Genomic DNA, 20,986 nt, shown 5'->3' with positions numbered 1-20,986 from the left:
TGGTGTAGGTAACTAGTCGGCCCCACTTTTGGGAAAGAGATGAAAAACTGAGCAGAGAAAACCAATTTGTTTTGCATATGTCCATGTGTGGGGAGGCTGGTGGGCTCCCATTCTGTAGTTACTTGGTGAGTACATATATAAAATCTAATTTTATTATAAAAATGTAATTTTTATATATGTAACTTACCAAGTAATTACATAGCTGATTCCCATGTTGATAGGAGGCAGGATACATAGACTATTCTATTCACAAACAATGTTAATAAGTGCAATGAATTGAGAAAGTATTTCTGCTAGCACTACAAGAGTGCTTGTTTCCTTACCTGTTAAGAGAACAGCAGTAGGATGATACTGTCTCTAGTATTGTACTCATCTTAAACAGTAGATGCGGGGCGTTATAGCCATGGATCGCCTACTACACGAGTGGGAGACTCATAGCAAAGGATACCTCTGAACACTAGTAAGGACTAAATAATTACCCCTGCCCAAGGCATAGTACCAACAATATAATAACCAGACAAAATAAACTGTCACCCATACCTTATCATTAAAATTACCACCACCCCAACCATAAAAACTAGTTGTTACCCAGACACATTGTATCCCCCAGACTCCCCTGGGACTCAAAGATAAAGGTCCCAAGGCACTGAAGGTACTGCAATCTCTAAAATTTTGTCTCCACATCCTGGAGATAATCGTTGCAAAATACTGACTCGCATCTCCAGGAAGTCACTTCCAGAATGGAGGCAAGAGATAGATTGTATTTGAAAGCTAATAAAGTAGCTACGGTCCTGACTTCATGAGCTCTTACTTTCAATAGCTAACAATCTTCTTCTCTCACTTGCAAGTGTGTCTCTCGAATGACATCCCTCAGGAAGAAGGACAAAGCATTTTTAGTAAGAGGATGTAATGGGTCCTTGACCCAAGTCCGGAGGTTACTAGAGGTCCTCTAACTACTTCAGTTCTGTCAAGATAAAACTTAAAATGCTCTTACAGTGCACAGAACCCTCACCTGTCTTCCGATCCTTGAATTTTCCGTCCACACTTTTAATCCTGAAGGATCGATACCATGGTTTAGCAGCATTGTCGTTCTTAGCGAGAAATCCTAAAAGTGAGCAGATTGTATCATTTCCAGAAAATTTGATCCTTCTGTCCGTGGCTTGTATTTCACTGACTTTTTTGGCTGTTACCAGAGCCACTAAGAAGAGGATTTTCCTTGTCATGTCCCATTTCATTCAGATAATTTAAAACTTTCCATGTCTTAGGTCCCCAATCCATGCACTCAGTACAAGACAAACTAGCTGAACATACTTGACCCATGCAAGAGTTTACTTAGTGTGATAGTCATACTTTGCTGATGTTAGTCTAGCATTGCAGCCTGTACTGAAATAGTGAATACTCGTCTACTTTGTGTCAGACATACTTCAATGATAAGTCAAAAAGCAAAGATTCAGTTATGAATAGTCACAATCAGGTTTATAAAGTCGTTATCGGTTATCAATATTAAATATCTAAATTACTGAAAGGCTACCGAAGCAAAAATACATCACCAATTTCAGATAATCCCCAAAATCAATGAAGAATGCATTTCAAAAGCTGCTGCTGCTTACAACCATTGTCATAAGCAGGCAGAAACATATTGGTTTTCCCTGCTCAGTTGTTTCTCCCTTTCCCCACCCTAAAAGTGGGAGGGACTAGTTACCTACACCAAAACAAAAGAATCTCTACCACGAATTTCAGATATTTTTAGCTGCTGATACTAGAAACTTTTAGCTATGTAATTACTTGGCAAGTTACATATATAAAATGGTAATCTGCTGAGGGTATGGGTATTCAAGTTTTCTTCTGAAAGATTTTTTTTGGAAAATAATGAAATTACAATAGTATATTTAGCTTTTTGATAGTGTAGTCACTGTTTCATCCTCAAAAGGAGTTACCCTACCTGGTGTGCGCCAGCACCCCAAGGTGATCAGACTAATATTAAAGAAATATCTTTTAGCCTGGTCTTTTAGCCGGTATTATGCCATAATGATAAACACTATGACAAGTGATAGAGTATAATGGACTCAAAAGACAAGAAGGCATTTTTTCTCGTTTTTCAGAAGAAAGCTGTACATACCCAGTTTTCCCACGTCAAAACCTGTAGAAAGTGACTACGTACTGCGCATGCACATCTGCCATCTTGTTTTATGTTCGGGCCGGCCAAAAGACCAAAAATCATTACTCTGTTGGTCAATGCAGGATATACCTTTACCCAAATCCCATGGTTTTTCGTAGGAAAACTGGGTCAGCTTTCACTGTAGGCAAGAAAAAATGCCGTCTTGTTTCTTGTCTTTTGAGTCCATTATACTCTATCACTTGTGATAGTATTTATCATTATGGCATAACACCCGGCTAAAAGATATTTCTCTGATATTAGTCTGATCGCCTTGGGGCGCTGGCGCACACCAGGGAGGGTAACTCCTTTGAGGACTCAACAGTGACTACCAAAAATAGGTTTTTCCTACGTCAAAACCTGTTTTTTAAGGCTTACCTGTCCAACTACTGTGGATCCTGTAAATGAAAGAGCTTGAACTTTGGGTGAATGACAGAGAATGCCTCCAATCTCTTGTACTCTATTTCGAGAACAAGGAATCACATTCACAACACCTGATGGGACACTAGCATCTTGGCATATCTGAGCACAACACCAGGTTGGGATGGAAAAAGATTAAAGCTATATGTATTTCTCTTTCAGTAAAAACTGCCTTCATAACAGATCAGTAAATAATTCTAATATACATTTACTTAAGCAATCAAGAAAATACTGTCAATGAAATATCACAGCAAATATAAGAAAACTATCCCATGGGAAATATGTAGTATGTATTCTCAGGATACTTACAAAGAATAATTACAAATTTGTTGGGATAATACTCATATGTAGATTTATATGACTGTATGCTGTTCATTAATTATCAATATTTGACAAAAACTACCTTTGCAAGAGCCAGTGCTGTCAGGGGAGTGTCCTCAGCTGGTTTAAGGACGCAAGTGCAGCCTGCTGCTAATGCAGCGGCTACCTTACGTGCAATCATACCAATGGGAAAATTCCACTGAAAAAAAGAATAAGTCTGTTAGAGTCAACTTAAGAGCTTTTTTATATGATGCAACTTTTAATTGAAAAATAAAGATAAATTAAATTTTGCTGTAACGTTAAGATTTAATTTTTATGACAAAAAATTAAAGCTAGTTGAAAAAAATGTTTTTCTGGGCTCAGTTCGTGTCGCTTCGTGAAATAATCCCTTAAGTTCATTATTTCTAGGTAAATAATACTAACATTACCAGAGAAAAAATAAAAATAGGGGGATGTCAGAATAACTGACTCGCTCACCCACTGATCGCCCTAGTCCCTGTCCCCCCTTCCCTTCCTCCCACGCGGAGGTAGGGTTAGTCCTCGCTCGCTCACGGTCGCCTTGGCGATCATCCGGGCTCCCCTCCCCTCTTCCTCCCTATCAGGGAGGATACGGGAGTTATGGACTTATGGGGGGTCCTGTCGGACCGGTCTCGTTTTCTTTGAGCTTCGGGGAGGTTCTGGTGTGTTCGGGTGGGGTTGGCCACCCCACCAGCTCGCATCGGTTCTTCTCCGGCGTTCTGCCTTGCTCTCCAGTTCCCCTCTCCCCCCTCCCTTCTATACCTTTAAATGTATAGCTGTCTCCGCCAGCTATTCAGGGGGAGGGGGAATTTGGTATAGACCTTATATGCTTCCCCTGTTGGTGACCGTTGTCTCTTCCGTTTTCTGGCGGGACGCCCGCTTACCATCCGGGCATTCCGTGGGTTGGCGGAAGAGTCATACGGCGGAGCTAAGCTCCTATTTCAATTTTGTCTGTTTTATTTAGTCTTAATTTATGGATAATCTTATGTTCTCCGGTGTGTCGTACCCTCCTGAAACTTCGGTGTACTATAGGTGTATGAGTAGGTATCTGGCTTGATGGAAATCTTCGCTCCGGCGTGTACCGGAGTTTTTCAACCAGTTTACCGGGTCCACAGACTCCCTCACACGGATTACAGGAGAGGATTATGCAAAAAAATTTTATTCTACTCCGGCACGCAGCGGAGCATCATATGAGTAGTCCTGTGATACTTATGTATCTGTTCACTTACAGGCTACTAACTGTCAGGAGGCTGGCTGTAACGCCGTCCTCCAGGACCCCTGTGGACACGAGGTCTGCAGGTCCCACGCTCCCTGCGCCGTACGCCACAAGGATCTCATCGTGTGGCACCACGAAGCCTGCTCCATCTGCTACGAGCTGGTGGAACAGTTTTTGGACGGAGTAAGTATATACCAGTGTAGGTATAGTCTTTTCTGGATATATACTATTAGAAAAATCTTGGCCAATACTGCTATAGTTCAATTATCAGTCTTATATGTTAATGATACATCTCCGCACCCTGAAAGCCTGGGTAGGTGGCTTCGGCAAAAACGCGCCGAAAGGACAGCCTTACATTCTGGACAAGGGCATGGCTGTCCGGATCTTCCCAGGCGGCAAGTCGACCGGCTACGTCGTCCCCGCTGCGGCAGCTCTGACTATCGCTGCCATTCAACTCCAGGTGGAGCAGGCCCTGATGGACGGCGGAGCTCCGGACATCTCCGCAGACGTCGCTACATTGGATATTAATGTTGAACCTATGACGGTAGGAGGTGATTTGTTAGTTGAGGTAGGTTTGTTGGGCGCTCAAGGGCTTCCCTTGGGCGCTTCTGGATCTTCTTCCCCTTTGGCTTCATCTTCTTCTTTCCAAGGCTTTACGGAATCAGATATTCCGGCCAAGACGTCTGTTGCCTCAGTTGTTCCCAAGGTGAAGGGACAATGAGAGCAGAAGACCCTAGAGAGGTCGTCTTCCAAGAAGATGTCAGCCTCTTCTTCTCGTAAGTCTCCGGCTCTCCATCCCAGAGCAGAGAAAGCGAAGACCTCTTCATCTTCGCACTCTAAAGGGTCAAGAGGTAAATCCTCTAAAGAGAAGGTCCGTGCTCCCGCCGAACCAGCACCTTCCTCTTCTACCGGAGCTCGTCCGGAGACCCCATGCTGAGACCAGTACCTCTGGTCTATTCGATCATGTATCCTTTACAGCAGGGGTCATGCAACAGGTGGGGAACATGGTGGGCACGATGATGAACACTAGGTTCGACGAGATGCTCGCCCACATCTCCACCTCGTTTGCTCAGTCCGGATAGTCGATCCAGAACATCTCGGATCGGCTGACGGACCAGGAGAACCGGCTGGCTGGTCTCAGTCAGAACCCTCCGGCAGTGCTTCCTCTAGCAGGCACCGGAATGCCTCCGACGCCTGACCATAACTCCCTTCCCCCTTTCACCATGAGCAATCCTTGGAGGGTAGCAGCCTTTGCACCCTTCAAGGATGGAATGATTTCCATCCCGGACTGCGGAACTCGTCGTATCGAAGACTTCGAGTTCCATCCCGCCGGCCTGCAACCACCTTTCTTTGGTTACGCTAGGTTGACGGAAGCAGCTCTCAATAGGGAAGATAAGATCCCTAAAGAGACTTATCTACAGTCGGGAGCAGGCTCAGAGGGAATGGGTGAGATGCCTGGAAGATTGAGATTGTACTAATACCAAGCTCCAGGCATTCAAGAGCCCTTTCACAATCTTTGCGACGGAGGATGAGGCACCACTCCCCTTCACAACAAAGATTGCTGAGGTGACCATTCAGGCCGCAATGAAAGAGGAACCTCTCCCTCAGCTGAGGGAGTCGAATCCAACATCCCCACTCTTCCCAGCCTATGGGGACCTCTGGGCGGACCTTCCGGCAACCTTCACTGTTGGGAAACTCAAGCCAGACTGTGCCATCGATCAGTTTGGCGAGAGACTCCCAAGGTTGCCGGATAACCTAATCCAAGCCGAATTCGAAGCAAGGACTAGGTTAGGGAGGACGCTTAACGCCTTGGTGATGACAAAGGTTGCCGCCATAACTTATGGTACGGAGCCTCTGTTCAAGCTCTTGGCAAAAGCTCAAACACAGACCGTACAGTCGGATCTGTACGAGTTTGTAGTAGCAAGACGGAACTGCAGGAAACATGTCCTGCAGGAAGCTACGATTCGGCATGAGCCGAATAAGTTGCTGTCGTCCACAATCTAGGAGCTGACCTCTTCCCAGAAGCTGCCGTGAACGAAGTACAGCACGAGGCGACCAGGCTCAACCAGAGCCTTAGGATTCGCTGGGGTCTTTCCACCAAAAGGAAGCAGGAAAGCACTCCTAGCTCCAAGAAGTTAAAGAAACCTAGGAAGTTCCCGTCCTTCCAGTCACAGCAACAGCAACAATTTGTACAGGCAGTCCCGGTTTCACAACCTGTGCAACTGTCGACTTCAAAAGGTCAAAGCCAGCCCATCCTCCTGTTGACTCCCCAAAGCCAGCCCTCAACCTCCTACGCTGTTTCCCCGGCTTTCAATCCTGTATTTGAAAGCCAGGCATTTCAAACCACCAATAGGTTTGCAAGGGGAAGCAGAGCTAGAGGTGCATTTCGCCAGAGGGGTGGCGGAAGGGCAACCAACAGAGGCAGACACTTCCGTGGAGGACGTGGAGCACGTCCTGCACGGCAACAGTGAGAACCCTCAGGTAGGAGGGAGGCTGTTTCTCTTCCGTCACAGGTGGGGATTCAGCAGTTGGGCACAGAGTATCGTGTCCAAAGGGCTGGGATGGAGTTGGATCAAAGGTCCTCCTCCATCCAAAACATTCCTTCAACCACCAACAGAGGAATTGACAGAGTATGCGCAAGAGCTCCTTCAGAAAGAGTAGTCAAGGGTCAAACATTTAAAGTTTCAAGGACGTTGTTCAGCGTGCCAAAGAAAGGCTCAACTAAACGAAGAATAAATCTTAGGACTTTGTCCCGTCTAAACTTATTCATTCGTTGCGACAAGTTCAAAATGCTGACTATCTCGCAGGTGCGGACCTTACTTCCCCGTGGGGCCGTCACCATCTCTATCGATCTTACAGACGCATACTATCATATCCCAGTCGCAAGACACTTCCGCCCATACCTAGGCTTCAAGTTGGGAGACCAGGCATTCTCTTTCAAAGTGATGCCCTTCGGGCTGAACGTAGCCCCCAGGATCTTCACGAACAAAGCGGAAGTAGTAGTCCAACAGCTGAGATCACAAGGGATAATAGTAGTAGCGTACCTCAACGATTGGCTCATTTGGGCAGCAACCGTCGAGGAATGCCTCAAAGCCACAAGCAAAGTAATCCAATTCCTGGAACATCTAGGGTTCCAAATAAACAAGACCAAGTCCAGGCTTACGCCGGAGTCTCGTTTTCAGTGGCTCGGCATTCAGTGGGACCTAAACTCCCACACACTGTCAATTCCGGTGGTCAAAAGGAAAGAAATAGCCAAGTCAATAAGGCAATTCCTCAAATGCAAACAAACGTCAAGGAGAAACCAGGAAAGGATCCTAGGTTCCCTCCAATTTGCATCAGTGACAGACGTTCTGCTAAAAGCAAAACTGAAGGATATAAATCAAGTTTGGCGCTCAAGAGCAAATGTCAAATCTCGAGACAAGTTGTCAGTAATCCCGCCGATTCTTTGCAAACGTCTCCGCCCCTGGGCGGAGACCAAGAACCTGTCCAAATCAGTTCCTCTCCAGTTCCCTCCTCCGGCGTTGGAAATCCATATGGATGCCTCTCTGAGCGGGTGGGGAGGTTATTCTCAGTTCAAGAAGGTTCAAGGAACTTGGTCACCTCAGTTCCGCAGCTCACATAAACGTATTGGAAGCAATGGCAGTATTCCTCACTCTGAAGAGGCTTCTACCAGCCAAGAATTCCACATAAAGCTGGTTTGGACAGCGCAGTAGTGGTACACTGCATCAACAGGGGAGGATCCAAATCAAAACATGTGAACCATGTCATGATAGCCATCTTTTCTCTAGCAACCAAGTACAAATGGCATCTATCCTCCACCCACCTAGCGGGAGTAAGGAACGTGATAGCAGACGCTCTGTCTCGGTCAGTTCCTCTAGAATCGGAGTGGTCCCTGGACAAACGCTCATTCCAGTGGATATGCCAGATGGTCCCAGGTCTCCAAGTAGATCTTTTTGCATCCCAAGTGAACCACAAGCTCCCTTGCTATGTGGCCCCCAACCTGGACCCTCTGGCTTATGCCATAGACGCCATGTCCATAAATTGGAATCAATGGAGGACAATATACATTTTTCCTCCAGTGAATCTTCTGTTGAAAGTCCTGAGCAAACTCAGGACGTTCAAGGGACAAGTAGCTCTAGTAGCCCCGGACTGGCCCAAGAGCAACTGGTATCCTCTGCTCCTGGAATTGGGTCTCTGACCTCGACGGATTCCCAATCCCAGGCTATCCCAGTCAGTACAAATGAGGACTGTGTTCGCTTCCTCAGGAATTCTCAAAACCCTAACTTTATGGACTTCATGAAGTTTGCGGCTAAGAGAGATGCAGATATTGATCCCCAAAATATTCTTTTCTTAGAATCAGATAAGAGGGAATCAACTTTACGTCAGTATGATGCTGCTGTAAAGAAACTGGCAAATTGCCAGAAGGAAACAAATGCCCGAACCATGACAGTTAATATAGCTATATCCTTTTTCAGGTATTGTTCGAAAAAGGTTTAGCAGCTAGCACTATTACCACTAATAAGTCAGCTTTAAAGACTTCCAGTTTGGCTTTAAGATAGACTTAACAGACTCTTACTTTACGTCTATTCCTAAAGCCTGTGCTAGGCTCAGACCCTCAGAAAGGCCTAGTTCAGTCTCATGGTTCTTGAATGACGTTCTCAAACTGGTTTCAGATACTGACAACGATTCATGTACTTATCTAATGCTACTTAGGAAAACTATTTCTATTAAGCTTGGCCTCAGGAGCCAGAATATCAGAACTGTCTGCCCTTTCCAGAGATGCTGGACATGTAGAATTCCTCCCTTCAGGAGAAGTCTTACTTTCACCAGAATGTAGTTTTCTGGCAAAGAATGAGGATCCCTTAATGAGATGGGCCCCTTGGAAGGTCCTCCCTCTTCCACAAGACCTTTCTCTTTGTCCGGTGACGACCTTAAGAGCTTATCTGTCCAGGACATCTTCCAGATCCTCAGGCCCCCCTCTTTATGAGGGAAAAAGGTGGTACTATTTCAATAAAAGGGATTAGACAACAAATCCTATACTTTATCAAACAAGCTAATCCTGATTCATTCCCTAAAGCCCATGACATCAGGGCAGTAGCCACCTCTATTAATTATTTCCAGCATATGAATTTCGATGACTTGGAGAAGTACACGGGCTGGAAATCGCCGACAGTTTTTAGGCATCATTATTTAAAGTCCCTGGAATCTCTTAAATTTCCGGCAGTGGCAGCGGGAAACACCCTGACACTGCACAGTAGTTGTAGTAGAAGATCCAGATCTCCTTTCTGCCTGCCTCACTAACAATGCACCTAACCTTACCGTCATGTTCATTTGGGTTCCTCAGCCTTAGCTGCATAAAGGCTAACTATGGTGACGTGCCCCTTATTTTTTTTTTGCTAGGGGCACTCACAACTGTAAATATTGACTACTGACTGTAGCTAATCAGTGTTGTTTCCCTTATTTTTATGCTAGGGAAACACACCAAGATATTTGTAATATTTAATGTCTTAGATTTTAAGTATTAGTGAGTGTTCTCTCTGGATTTATTTTATGAACCTCACTTATATGTAATTACATAAATCTAGTTTTAAGTTATCATAAGTTACTTTAAGTCTAATTTTAAGTCCAATTATATGTTAAGTTGGATTCAGTAGATTAAGTTAACACTAAGTATGATAACTTGTAAGTTTTAACTAGATTATATTCATTTCTTTAAATTTTTTGTTTTATTATGACCCTCTCTTAATTTTAATTTTTGTTCCAATCTTGTGCTAATTCTCTGGTACTATTTCACGAAGCAACACAAACTGAGCCCAGAAAAGGGATTTTGACGAAGGAAAAGGGATTTTGATGAAGGAAAAATCTATTTCTGGGCAAGGGTTCGTGTCGGCCAGTGAAATCCCCCCCTATTTTCCCACCCTTGCGCTCAAGATTGGCGTTTAACTTCAAGGATGGCCACCAGGAGCGCTGCGGTTGGCGTCGTAGGTAGAGTAGTAGTAGTTGACGGCGCCGGCCGTGTATCAGCTCTCTCTGGAGGGGGTTTCGATGTAGGAAAACTCTAAATGGCAAGAGGTTCGTGGTAGTGGTCTCACTCGCCCCAGCTACATACCGACACCCTCTTTTTATTTAGGGTGAGCGAGTCAGTTATTCTGACATCCCCCTATTTTTATTTTTTCTCTGGTAACGTTAGTATTATTTACCTAGAAATAATGAACTTAAGGGATTATTTCACTGGGCGACACGAACCCTTGCCCAGAAATAGATTTTTCCTTCGTCAAAATCCCTTTTTTTTTTTTTTCCTAATTAAAAACCATAAACATACATTAATCAGGATATAAAATCAACAGATACATACTATACTTTTGTTTGTTCATGATTCCTTAAAAAACTAAATGATTTAAAACTACCTATGTCTCTAAAGCTGGTATAGTAATGGCAATATACAAGAGCAATTCATTTTATGGAAGCATCATTAAAATAATTATGAAGTACAATATGTACTATAGCGTACTAGAGGATACATCAAATGATCCAATTCGTACTTTCTTGCTGAGGTAGTTGACTTGCCTTCACTTGTCATAATGTTCAGGTTATTTGGCTTTACTTGTAACTGAGGTGCTAACACACCCTGGCACCAATACCTAAGGTGATAAAACACTTTGTGCTCAATGCCTGCTGGTCCTCTTGTTGATTCTGGCTTGTCATCACTTATAAGTCCTGGCTTAGGCTCACACATTTTAAGCATCTTGTCATCAGTTGGAAATCCTGGCTTAGTTGTACATGTCTTATGCACAAGAAAGCATAGATCACTGAGCACCAATCCTCTCCCCAAATTTTCAAGATGCTTGTACTGCTCACCTGTGATATATGAAAGGTGCTCTTTGTATGGCTATGTGCTTAACAAAGATTAAAGTATTACTCATGACATGACTCCTAAACATTAGCAGTATATTCCAACCTCTTCTGAGTGACTTCAGGCTGCCATTATGTTCGACAGAGCTTCATTTGCTTACACAGTGGCATGAAAGGCTACATCCATTTGTACACTCCTATGTCACCTGTAATGGTGGCATGTACCTCCACAGGACAGCCTTGTGCCTGGCTAAGACTTTGGAGTGTGACTCATCGGTGATCAATATGTAAGGTTATGACCTACCCAGCCTTTCTTTACGTGTGATATGATGCGTGTGTGACCTCTCTCTCTCTCTCTCTCCTCTCTCCTCTCTCTCTCTCCTCTCTCTCTCTCTCTCTCTCTCTCTCTCTCTCTCTCGGTTTATCATTATTAATGGCGAGTCTCTTTATGCATGTGCCTTACTGGAGTAACAAACACCTCTCCCCACCCTTAGGTCTCATTTTATTATTGCTATTATGATAACATATTATTTAGCAGCACATCCGTACGTAATACGTGGCATCCAATACAAACCACTCATTAGGCAACTCCTCCTTACCCCAGCCAGGTGACACAATATAATTTACTTGATCATCTCATTGTTCACTGTGGACATATGAACAATTATCGCATGCACAAGATGCACATGCTAGCCTGTTGCTTCATGCCCTAGTTTAAGAGGCAAGCCTACTTCTCCCAGCATGAATGTCTTGTCATTTGGCATCACTACTTCTACCACAGGTAAAATGGTACTTGCTTTTCACCCTAAACCCCTGGCATGGGGTTTAGGGTGAAAAGCAAGTACCATTTTACGAAACTATCTCTGGATGCTGCTGACATGCCCAGTTGATTATCTGTCATCATAGAAGAATCAGTTCTCCTTTGGCAACTGCAAATTCTTTGACTTCCATTTTTAACAGAATTCTCTCACAATTTAGAAATCTTGACTATATCTCTCCTTGTGATTTCAAACTGCTTGTCCAGTGTCTAAATTCAAGGTACACAAACGTCCATGATTTTGAACATTTTCCCTGCTGTAATCTTGACTGAGATTGGAGAATGCCAGGAATGGCATTACTGTAAGGGTAAACTGACTAACAACCACTCCATTAAAAATAACTAAAATAAATATAGAGCAGTAATAATCAAACTATATATAATTAATAATACTTAAATAATTAATATATATATACTATATAATATATATATATATATATATATACATATATATATATATATATATATAATATAGATATATATATATATTATATATACTTTTAGGGCATAGTTTTTCTCTAATACAATTTTCGTTAAAAGCAATTGCTTTAGTGGCATCAATAATTTTCTTGCAGGTATGAAGATACCTGCAAGAAACTTATTGATGCCACTAAAGCAATTGCTTTTAACGATATAATATATATATATATATATATATATATGTATATATATATATATACATATAATATATATATGACATATATAGATATATATGTATATATATACTGTGACAAAGTGCCATGTATCTGGTTACTATACTTAACAATCATAAAATAGTTACCTCGCAACAGCCTTAATCGCAGGTAAAATACAACTGAATACTCTAAAGGCAACAGTGATCCCTTAAAAAACTTATCAATATTGCAGAAACTCAGACTATTCATTAAAACAGGTGCGAGGTAATCTTATAGGTAGTCAAATTAATCAAAGGGCATCACTCCATCAACAAGCACGCTGCTATGTAGTAGATACATGATGGGAGGGATGCTGACCAATAGGAGGGAAGGATCTCATGGCGGTGACTAGCATCAGGAACCAATGGGAGAGCGGGAGGATGGTGGTGAGTCTACTCAGTTGGCGGCGCCCGAGTTTCAAAATTGTTATCGGTGGTCCGGGCAAATCTCGGACTTTACAGCAACAACCTTTCGTATCTTGAGCAATTTTCGTATGAAGAGCTGTAAAATTTTTCGTATTAGCTTTCGTATCTCGAGTTTTTCATAAGTTGAGCCTTCCGTATCTCGAGGTACCACTGTATTAGTCTTCTTATCAAACTTAGAATTTAATCTTGACTAGAGACTCGCAATGACATTGGGGTTGGAAGCATGGGAGAATGTGGAGAATCAGAAGGATGCAGGCTTATTCGGACCTTGGCTGATTTGGACCGTGGCTGATTCGGATCAGATTCGGACCTTAGTCTTGGCTGATTCGGACCATTTCCTAGGCTGATTTGGACCATTTACTAGGCTGATTCAGACAATTGTTTAGGCTAATTCGACCATTTACTTGGCTGTTTCGGACCTTTGTTTTGGGTGATTTGGACCCATACTAATCATTTTATATTATAGCAATGATATTAGGGAAACCTTTGATGAACTTTCAGGCAACGTGGGTGTCATTGGGCCAGTTAGAGAGTTTATGGATTATGTTGACCTAACGTGATTGCAGAGTCAAGTGTGGAAAATAAAGAACTGGTCAGTGTTTGGGCGCAGTATTAGGTCAAACAACCATGCGGAAGGGATTGGATCATAAGCTGAACAAAAAAGCAAAAAAAGTAACCTCGCATCTTCTTCACTTATATCTTTAATATAATTAAAGGCAAAGGAAATACCGAATCAGGTGAATTAAGCTTGTTAAAGAGGGCAAATTAAAGAGACATCAGAGAAAGCAGGTCAAGGAACTAAAAGGACGTGTCATGAAAAAACTGTGGGCGGACTATAATGAAAGGAAAATAACAAATGGTCAGTTACTGAAGAAATGTGCACATATATACTAAGCGCCAATGAAAATAAAGGGGCTATTTCGGGTGAATTTGGGTGAATTTGGGCTTTATTTTTAGCTTTATTTTTACATGAACTATTTTAAAAATTAGAGCAATATGTAACTGTATGAAATAAATGGTCCTAGAAACGTGAGAGGAGTAGATTTCCATTGCTTCCCCAATATATTTTCATAATAGACTTTTGAATGATTATGGATTACAAACATTGAAACAATATTATAAAATGTCACATATGTAAATACATATTAGCAGTGTGGAGCTGTAGCACCCCATATAGATTTCATAATATATATGCACAAAATTATGAATATACACATGAATATGAGAAATTAAGTAAAGAACATCAATAATCCTTTAAAAATGATTACCACTCTCTTGTTTATGTAAAAAAAAAAATAATTGAAACTGTGGAACTGCTGGTGCTCAGCAGTTCTTATTTTGCTGGTGGGGTGATAATGTAGCCAGCTCGCACGTAAGGGTGATGGGAGCACTGCCCTCTCGAGCAGTGTTACCCTAGCTGTTGGAGGGCGAAGGTGTGATTTGAAATTCGTCAATAGCCTAATCAATATGTAGTATTAGTGATAGTGATCAAATCAGTGACGATACTAATGATATGTAATGTAATGCAGAATAATAAACTCAGTGCTGATTTCAATACATGGGAAAAAATGATAACCACAATAATGTCAATGATATTAAAATTCAAAATAGCTTTCGGCAGCGATTCTGCTCCCTTCCTCAGTGAGAGAGAGAGTATGTGTATGCATGCGTCTGTGTTTTAGGTGGGTGTTCTTTAGTCCATTTGTTTTATATAGGCCTATGTTATTTTATTTTACTGTCATACTCAGCTTTGTACTATTTTTATGTTTTTGTTTTCGAGTTTTTATTCTTTTTAGTGGTTTAATGATTTTTATTTTGCTATGCTTATTTTACATGAAATTAATATGTTTATGTAACCTCATATTCTCAATTTTCCGCCAGTCTCTCCGCTACCGAAAGTTACTGCTTTGAATTTTAGTATTTTAATACTTTTTCAGTTTTGTTTACAGTTTCAAATTTGATTAGGGTAATCATCCATTAGTAATCAGTCATGGCCCAAGAAAAACAGAACATGAAGAAATTAAGTTTTCGGCATTGTTTATAGTGCCATATTTATATGTACTATATAATGTGTGTTTATGCAGTTAATATCAAGGAATTTAAAAAAAATTATGTAACAGCACCCCTATGAATGATAGCCAGGAGCCGCCACTGCATATTAGGTCCGAATCGGCCAATCATATGAAGGTCCAAATAAGCCTTGATAAAGGTCCGAATGAGCCAATACATGGTCCGAATCAGCCAAGGTCCGAATCAGCCTGTTCCCAATCAGAAGGACGACCGAGGATAGGAAAGATATTATGTCCAGGGGTAGAGGGAAGAGCCAGACAGGAGTCTGTCTTAGGCTTAGGAGAAGAATCTCTACTCAAAGAGGTCCTACTTTCAGCACGAGTGGCCGCCTTCCTGAGCCTATTCTTCTCAAGTTTATTAAGGCGAGACTCAATCATCTTCCATCTACTATCATCCCAATCCTTGCATTACCTGTCTCCTTCACCTAGTGCACATGGTATGGGCATCATAACAAAGCTTATAGCTACTAGTCTTAAAGCCCTTGCTACAATACCAAAGACTGGAAGTGCTAGAATCTGACATAGCTACACTGAAAAAAAGAAGCTAATTGTAAAAGGAAACCAAAATAGGCAATAATTTGAGAAAAACTAAAGTGAGTACATCACCAACTTCAGCAAGAACCAGCGAATCATGAAAACAGGAGCGCAGAGATCGACATGCTGTTTGTTCCATGACATAAAACAGAATGACACCGAATGACTCCTGTTGCTCCCACGCTCCCGTTGCAGTGGAATGGGCCTGTTAGCCCCCCGACCTCCTGGCAAAGTCGTATTACCACGAATTTTTAATTTAGGATGTCGTACGAGCATAATCATTAGCGAAGTATTTATGTACTTGGTAAGTTACTTGTATAAAACTAAAAGGGTTATATAATAAATAATTTTATTAAAATACCCCAGAATTATCAAATCCTTTGTTTCTTTACCATCCACAAGTCTTATAACCCTTTCTTACTGAAATCAGATATTTATAAAATAATCTAATGGAGTTCTGCCTCTTTGATGGCATTTTCTGACACATTCATGAGCCGTTTAGAGGCCCATTAAGCAAGGCAATTAAAAATAAAACACAGGTGGTTGGCATCCTGTCCATACTTACTGGAGTAATAAGAGCTGCTACCCCAACTGGCTGACGAATTGTAATGTAACGTTTGGATGGTACTGGACTTGGTATTGTTTCACCATACTGGCGCTTCCCTTCCTCAGCAAACCATTCAAAAAAGGAAGCAGCAAAGCCTACTTCCCCAAGAGACTCCATTTTAGGCTTGCCCTGTAATTATGAAGTTGGTAAAATCTTTTAGAAACCATAAACAAACGGCATAATTTAAAAACTAATAACTATACAAAACACTTGAATAGCAAAGAGAATTGCTAACTTACATTGTGCCATTCCTTTCTATTTAAGAAATATCCAAGAAGGGGTGATTTTAGAGTCTGCCAATTCAAAATACAAGGAGCACTTAATCCTTCCTTCTTGTCACTATGTATATTAAAGTAGAGATTACTTCTGTGGCCCATCGTAGGCATTCATAAATGTTACTTTCGGTTTCCATCTACTTTATAATTAATAACAATAATATTCTGCACACCTAGACTATTTTGGCACACCCTAATTCTTTATATCACTCACACTTTTGTATTTTTTAAAACATTTCTATCTCATTAGCTCTAGATTCCAATGTGATTTCAACAATCAAGCTAAATCTTTCACTAATTTTTTTGCATATGAAAGCAAGCAAGTTCCAAAATGTATCATTTACTGTATATTTCCAAACTTGGTCATCAACTGCCATTTCCAGGTACTACTTTATTTCTTTCATAATTTGATTTCTTATAACACAGCTACCAGAAAAATTTACCATCTTATACTTATAACTATAATACCAACTACGTACTATAAATAAAGCAAACAGAGGCACATTTACAAAAGATACATAAAAACCATCCCAATCACACAAATAAATGTATATGCAAACAATACTACAAGTAAAATATGTTATGAGACTAAATATTATGATAGAATGTTAATTACATTTTCCCTTGTGAGTGTCGTTGCAATGAAGTCTTTATTTCGTAATAAAGAGTCTCGGATTGCTAACAGAACAGCCGCTCGTTCCTTGGCAGTCTTCAGCTTCCAAGTTTCAAATGCCTTTTCTGCAGCATCTGTAATGAAGTGAGAACTTTAGAAGTGTCATCTCTTTCATTATACTGTAACTTCACAAATGGTGAACTGACATTATGATATAATTTTTCTCTTTACCATCCCTTGATGTAATGACACGAGAATGAGTTTAACACTATGCGCAAATCAAAGTTAACTCTATGGAATGCTTATCCAAAATCCAACCCTAGAAACAATGACAACAAGAGGAGCATTAACAGAAAAGTTTTAAAACATGTGCTCTTAATTCAGTAAGATAGTAAAACTAGCCATTTCCAAAATATAAAGTACACTAAACAGACAAAGGCTTTAGTTTGATTTGAAAACACCTCACCTATGGCTTTCTTAGCATCTTCAACACTGCAGTCTGCGACTTGAGCAATAACATGACCTGTTGCTGGATCAAAAACATCAAATACACCACCTCCACCACTGGTCCATGTACCATCAATGAAAGCCTGTGTCATCAGGTCTTCAGACATCTTTTTACAAATCTGTTCACAGGGCATCAAAAGGATATAAAAATTATTATACTCTATATTATTTGACAAAGTTGATTTTTCAACTTTTACTGAAATTTCCTCCAATGAAGAAATAAAAATATGGTAACTATTAATATTATGACGTGTGGTAACACTGGTATCATGTCTGGAGGGTAGTGGGAGAAGGTTTCAGTCTATCCCCCACAGAATTAGGGGCTGTGCAGAGGAAATCATCATTTACGCAGTCTAAAGCAGAAATACATAAAAACTGTCTCCTTTTCCTTTTCACCTTATTTGAGTTTACAGGCAACAATTGACAAATACTAATGAATGTATATATCATCAGAGATTAAATTTACATAATTTTTCATGGTGAAAAATTTGAGAAAAATTCTATTTACAATAAATATACATCTGTTCTGGTCTAACCTCATTACATAGCTCCGACTAAAATTTAGCGGTTTTCAGGTTTTAAAGAAACTACAATAAATCAAATTATTTGACTTAAAATGAGACCAAAATCCACATTATAGTACGAAAAAGATAAAATAAAATTATATCTAAGCTCAAAGGAGGTAAGCAAGAACAATGTAATTTGCTGCAGATGAGTTTTGGACCCTCTAAGATCTCAGCAGAAAGATTAAGCCAGCCTTATGCTGGCACGGGCTCTTGCTTTTCAGCAGATTGTAACCTAAAATCTCAGAAGGGTAAAGGACAATTGAATTAGTGACTGAATCTTCCATGAATTCTGCTTACTACAGCTTTAAATCTATATAGGGTATACAGACAATTCGTTGAAAGACAGTTGGTAGAATGACAACTCGTCGAATGACAATTCATTGAAATGACAATTTGTCGGAATGAATGGTATATACATAAATAGTATGGTATTTTTGAAACAATTTTTCTTTTTAAGTACCTGTTCATTGATAGTATGGTTGTTCAAGAATAGTTAGCAGAATATGGTAGTTTGAAACAATCTCTGTTCTTAGGTAGTCATTGATAATACGGTTTTTCAAGAAGTTCTGTTCTAAAGTATTTTCTTCTATTATTACAGTCTGTCTCTAATATTAAACATTTCACCATAGCCCATAAGCAAAATGGAATTCGTCAAGACCGAGCGAAGTGCTAGAAAACTTTTGCATGAAGGTTTTACTTATACGATTGATAAGAAACATGGTGATAAAACATACTGGAAATGTGTAAAACGGAGTGAGTGTGGAGCAAGATTACAAACTATTAATGATGTGATTCAAGGAAATCCTTCACGGCATTACTCGAAGTCCTGCCTTGAAAGTTGTCAATGAAATTGAACAAAGGGCTTGTGAAACCAAAGAAGTGACTGCACACTAGATAATGCAACATGTACAATGCCTTTGAGTGTTGCAGGAGCACTACCCAAAAAATTTTCTATTTTGCGAAAAGTGAACAGGAAAAGGTCCATACAAGAAGATGAAGACCTAAACGTTCCAACAAGAGGTGAAAATTTTAAGTTGTATGAAGACAAAAAAGTGACTGTATATGGAACTGCAAAAAATTTGGACCTTTTACCCCAAAAATGTTTTTGGTTTTGTGATGAAATCCTGAGCGACTTTTTAGTTTATTTTGAAACAACTTGGCTAGGGATAATTCAGAGAGGAAGAAGAAGAAGACCTAGTTTTGATACTGACATGTGGTTGGTCAATGGTTTAGTGACAAATAATTTGCAAAGAACAAACAATTCAGTGGAAGGGTGACACCATGCATTTAATAAGCAGGTTTCAGTACGGAATCCTACAGTAACGAAGATATTTTTAATTTATTTATTAGTCACGTCTAATTTTATGAATCATTTCTTTCACTAATTCATTCATTCATTTACCATAATTCAACTTATTTAACCTTCATTACGGCGCTGAATGGCCTTCTTGGCCCCAGTGCCTGGGCTTTAGCCCTAAATATCATACATCCATCCATCCTACAGTAACGAAGCTTTTAAGGAAGCTAAGGAGCAAGCAAGCAACGAGCTCCAAATTGTTCAAGCAAGCATGGGAATAGATATTTCTAGGTAAAACGAGATATGACAGTTAATGAACGTCTGAAAAAAATTGTGGATGGGTACAGCCGAGAAGGACGAATTAGATTTTTTAAAAGCAATTGCTCATAACTTATAAAATTCCTGACTGTTAATTAAATCTGAAATTATCTCTCTTTGTTTTTACATTTTTAGCTTTATAACTATATTCCTTCTAAAAAAAATGCTGTAGAAAATAAAACTGTTTTATTTAGTATTTTTACATAAACCTTTCAGATGAATTAGACATTTTACCAACTATCAATGACTAGATACTTAAGAACAGAAACTGTTTCAAACTACCATATTATTAAGCTAACTATTCTTGAACAACCATACTATCAATGATTTGATACTTAAAAACAGAAATTGTTTCAAACTACCTATGGAGCTAAGATAGAGAAAGAGTTAGAGAGAATAAATGTGTATGTATATATATATATATACGTATATATATATATATATATATATAATATATATATATACGTATATATATATATATACGTATATATATATATATATATATATATATATATATATCATTCGAGCTACAAATGTCCTTTAATATCTAATTCGCTCTAGCTCGGAATTGATATATTTTCATATATGTACCGAAGGGGAATTTTTTAGTTGATAATAATTTCGTCCCCTCATGGGATCGAACCACCGTCCTGCGGACAGGCACGAAATCAGGACCGACAGTGACATACCAATTCGGCTAGCAGTGAGGCTATAAGTTTATACCAATTCTGACCTTACAAATCACCGCCGAACTCGGTTTTTCGTAATTAGAATCGATATGAAACCCCTCTACCATGTTAGCCAATTCGAATGTTTGACGCACGTAGCCATGTCAAACATTCGAATTGGCTAACATGGTAGAGGGGGTTTCATATCGATTCTAATTACGAAAAACAGAGTTCGACGGTGATCTGTAGGTCAGAATCGGTATAAACTTATAGCCTCACTGCTAGCCGAATTGGTATGTCACTGTCGGTCCTGATTTCGTGCCTGTCCGCAGGACGGTGGTTCGATCCCATGAGGGGACGAAATTATCAACTAAAAAATTCCCCTTCGGTACATATATGAAAATATATCAATTCCGAGGTAGAGCGAATTAGATATTAAAGGACATTTGTCGCTCGAATGATTTATATGAATCACTGTGATGTGATAATTATTCATATATATATATTATATATCATATATATATATATATATATATATATATATATATATATATAACACGTACATACATTCATTTCGACGAGTTGTCATTCTACCAAATGTCTTTCGACCAGTCATCAGGCTACCCGATATAGT

At 40.1% G+C, this 20,986-nt stretch overlaps 1 protein-coding gene and 1 pseudogene across 1 annotated transcript in view; one reads left to right on the top strand and one right to left on the bottom strand.

The window, feature by feature from the left end:
- The window catches only part of LOC135196914 (succinate-semialdehyde dehydrogenase, mitochondrial-like), a 41,925-nt gene extending 24,279 nt beyond the window's left edge, over positions 1–17,646 (bottom strand). The window contains exons 1-5 of the mRNA XM_064223736.1: positions 17,463–17,646; positions 17,000–17,130; positions 16,067–16,237; positions 2,979–3,095; positions 2,534–2,677 (exon numbers count right to left, since the gene is read on the bottom strand). Coding sequence (XP_064079806.1) covers positions 2,534–2,677; positions 2,979–3,095; positions 16,067–16,237; positions 17,000–17,130; positions 17,463–17,637 — 738 coding nt within the window. The 5' untranslated portion in view covers positions 17,638–17,646. The remainder of the gene's footprint in view (positions 1–2,533; positions 2,678–2,978; positions 3,096–16,066; positions 16,238–16,999; positions 17,131–17,462) is intronic.
- The window catches only part of LOC135196918 (succinate-semialdehyde dehydrogenase, mitochondrial-like), a 176,376-nt pseudogene that overhangs the window by 92,124 nt on the left and 63,266 nt on the right, over positions 1–20,986 (top strand).

The sequence above is a fragment of the Macrobrachium nipponense genome, chromosome 18 (genome assembly GCF_015104395.2).
Source record: "Macrobrachium nipponense isolate FS-2020 chromosome 18, ASM1510439v2, whole genome shotgun sequence".
Lineage (NCBI taxonomy): Eukaryota > Metazoa > Arthropoda > Malacostraca > Decapoda > Palaemonidae > Macrobrachium > Macrobrachium nipponense.
Note: the sequence above shows the minus strand (reverse complement) of the source record. Positions and strands in the feature narration are given on the sequence as shown.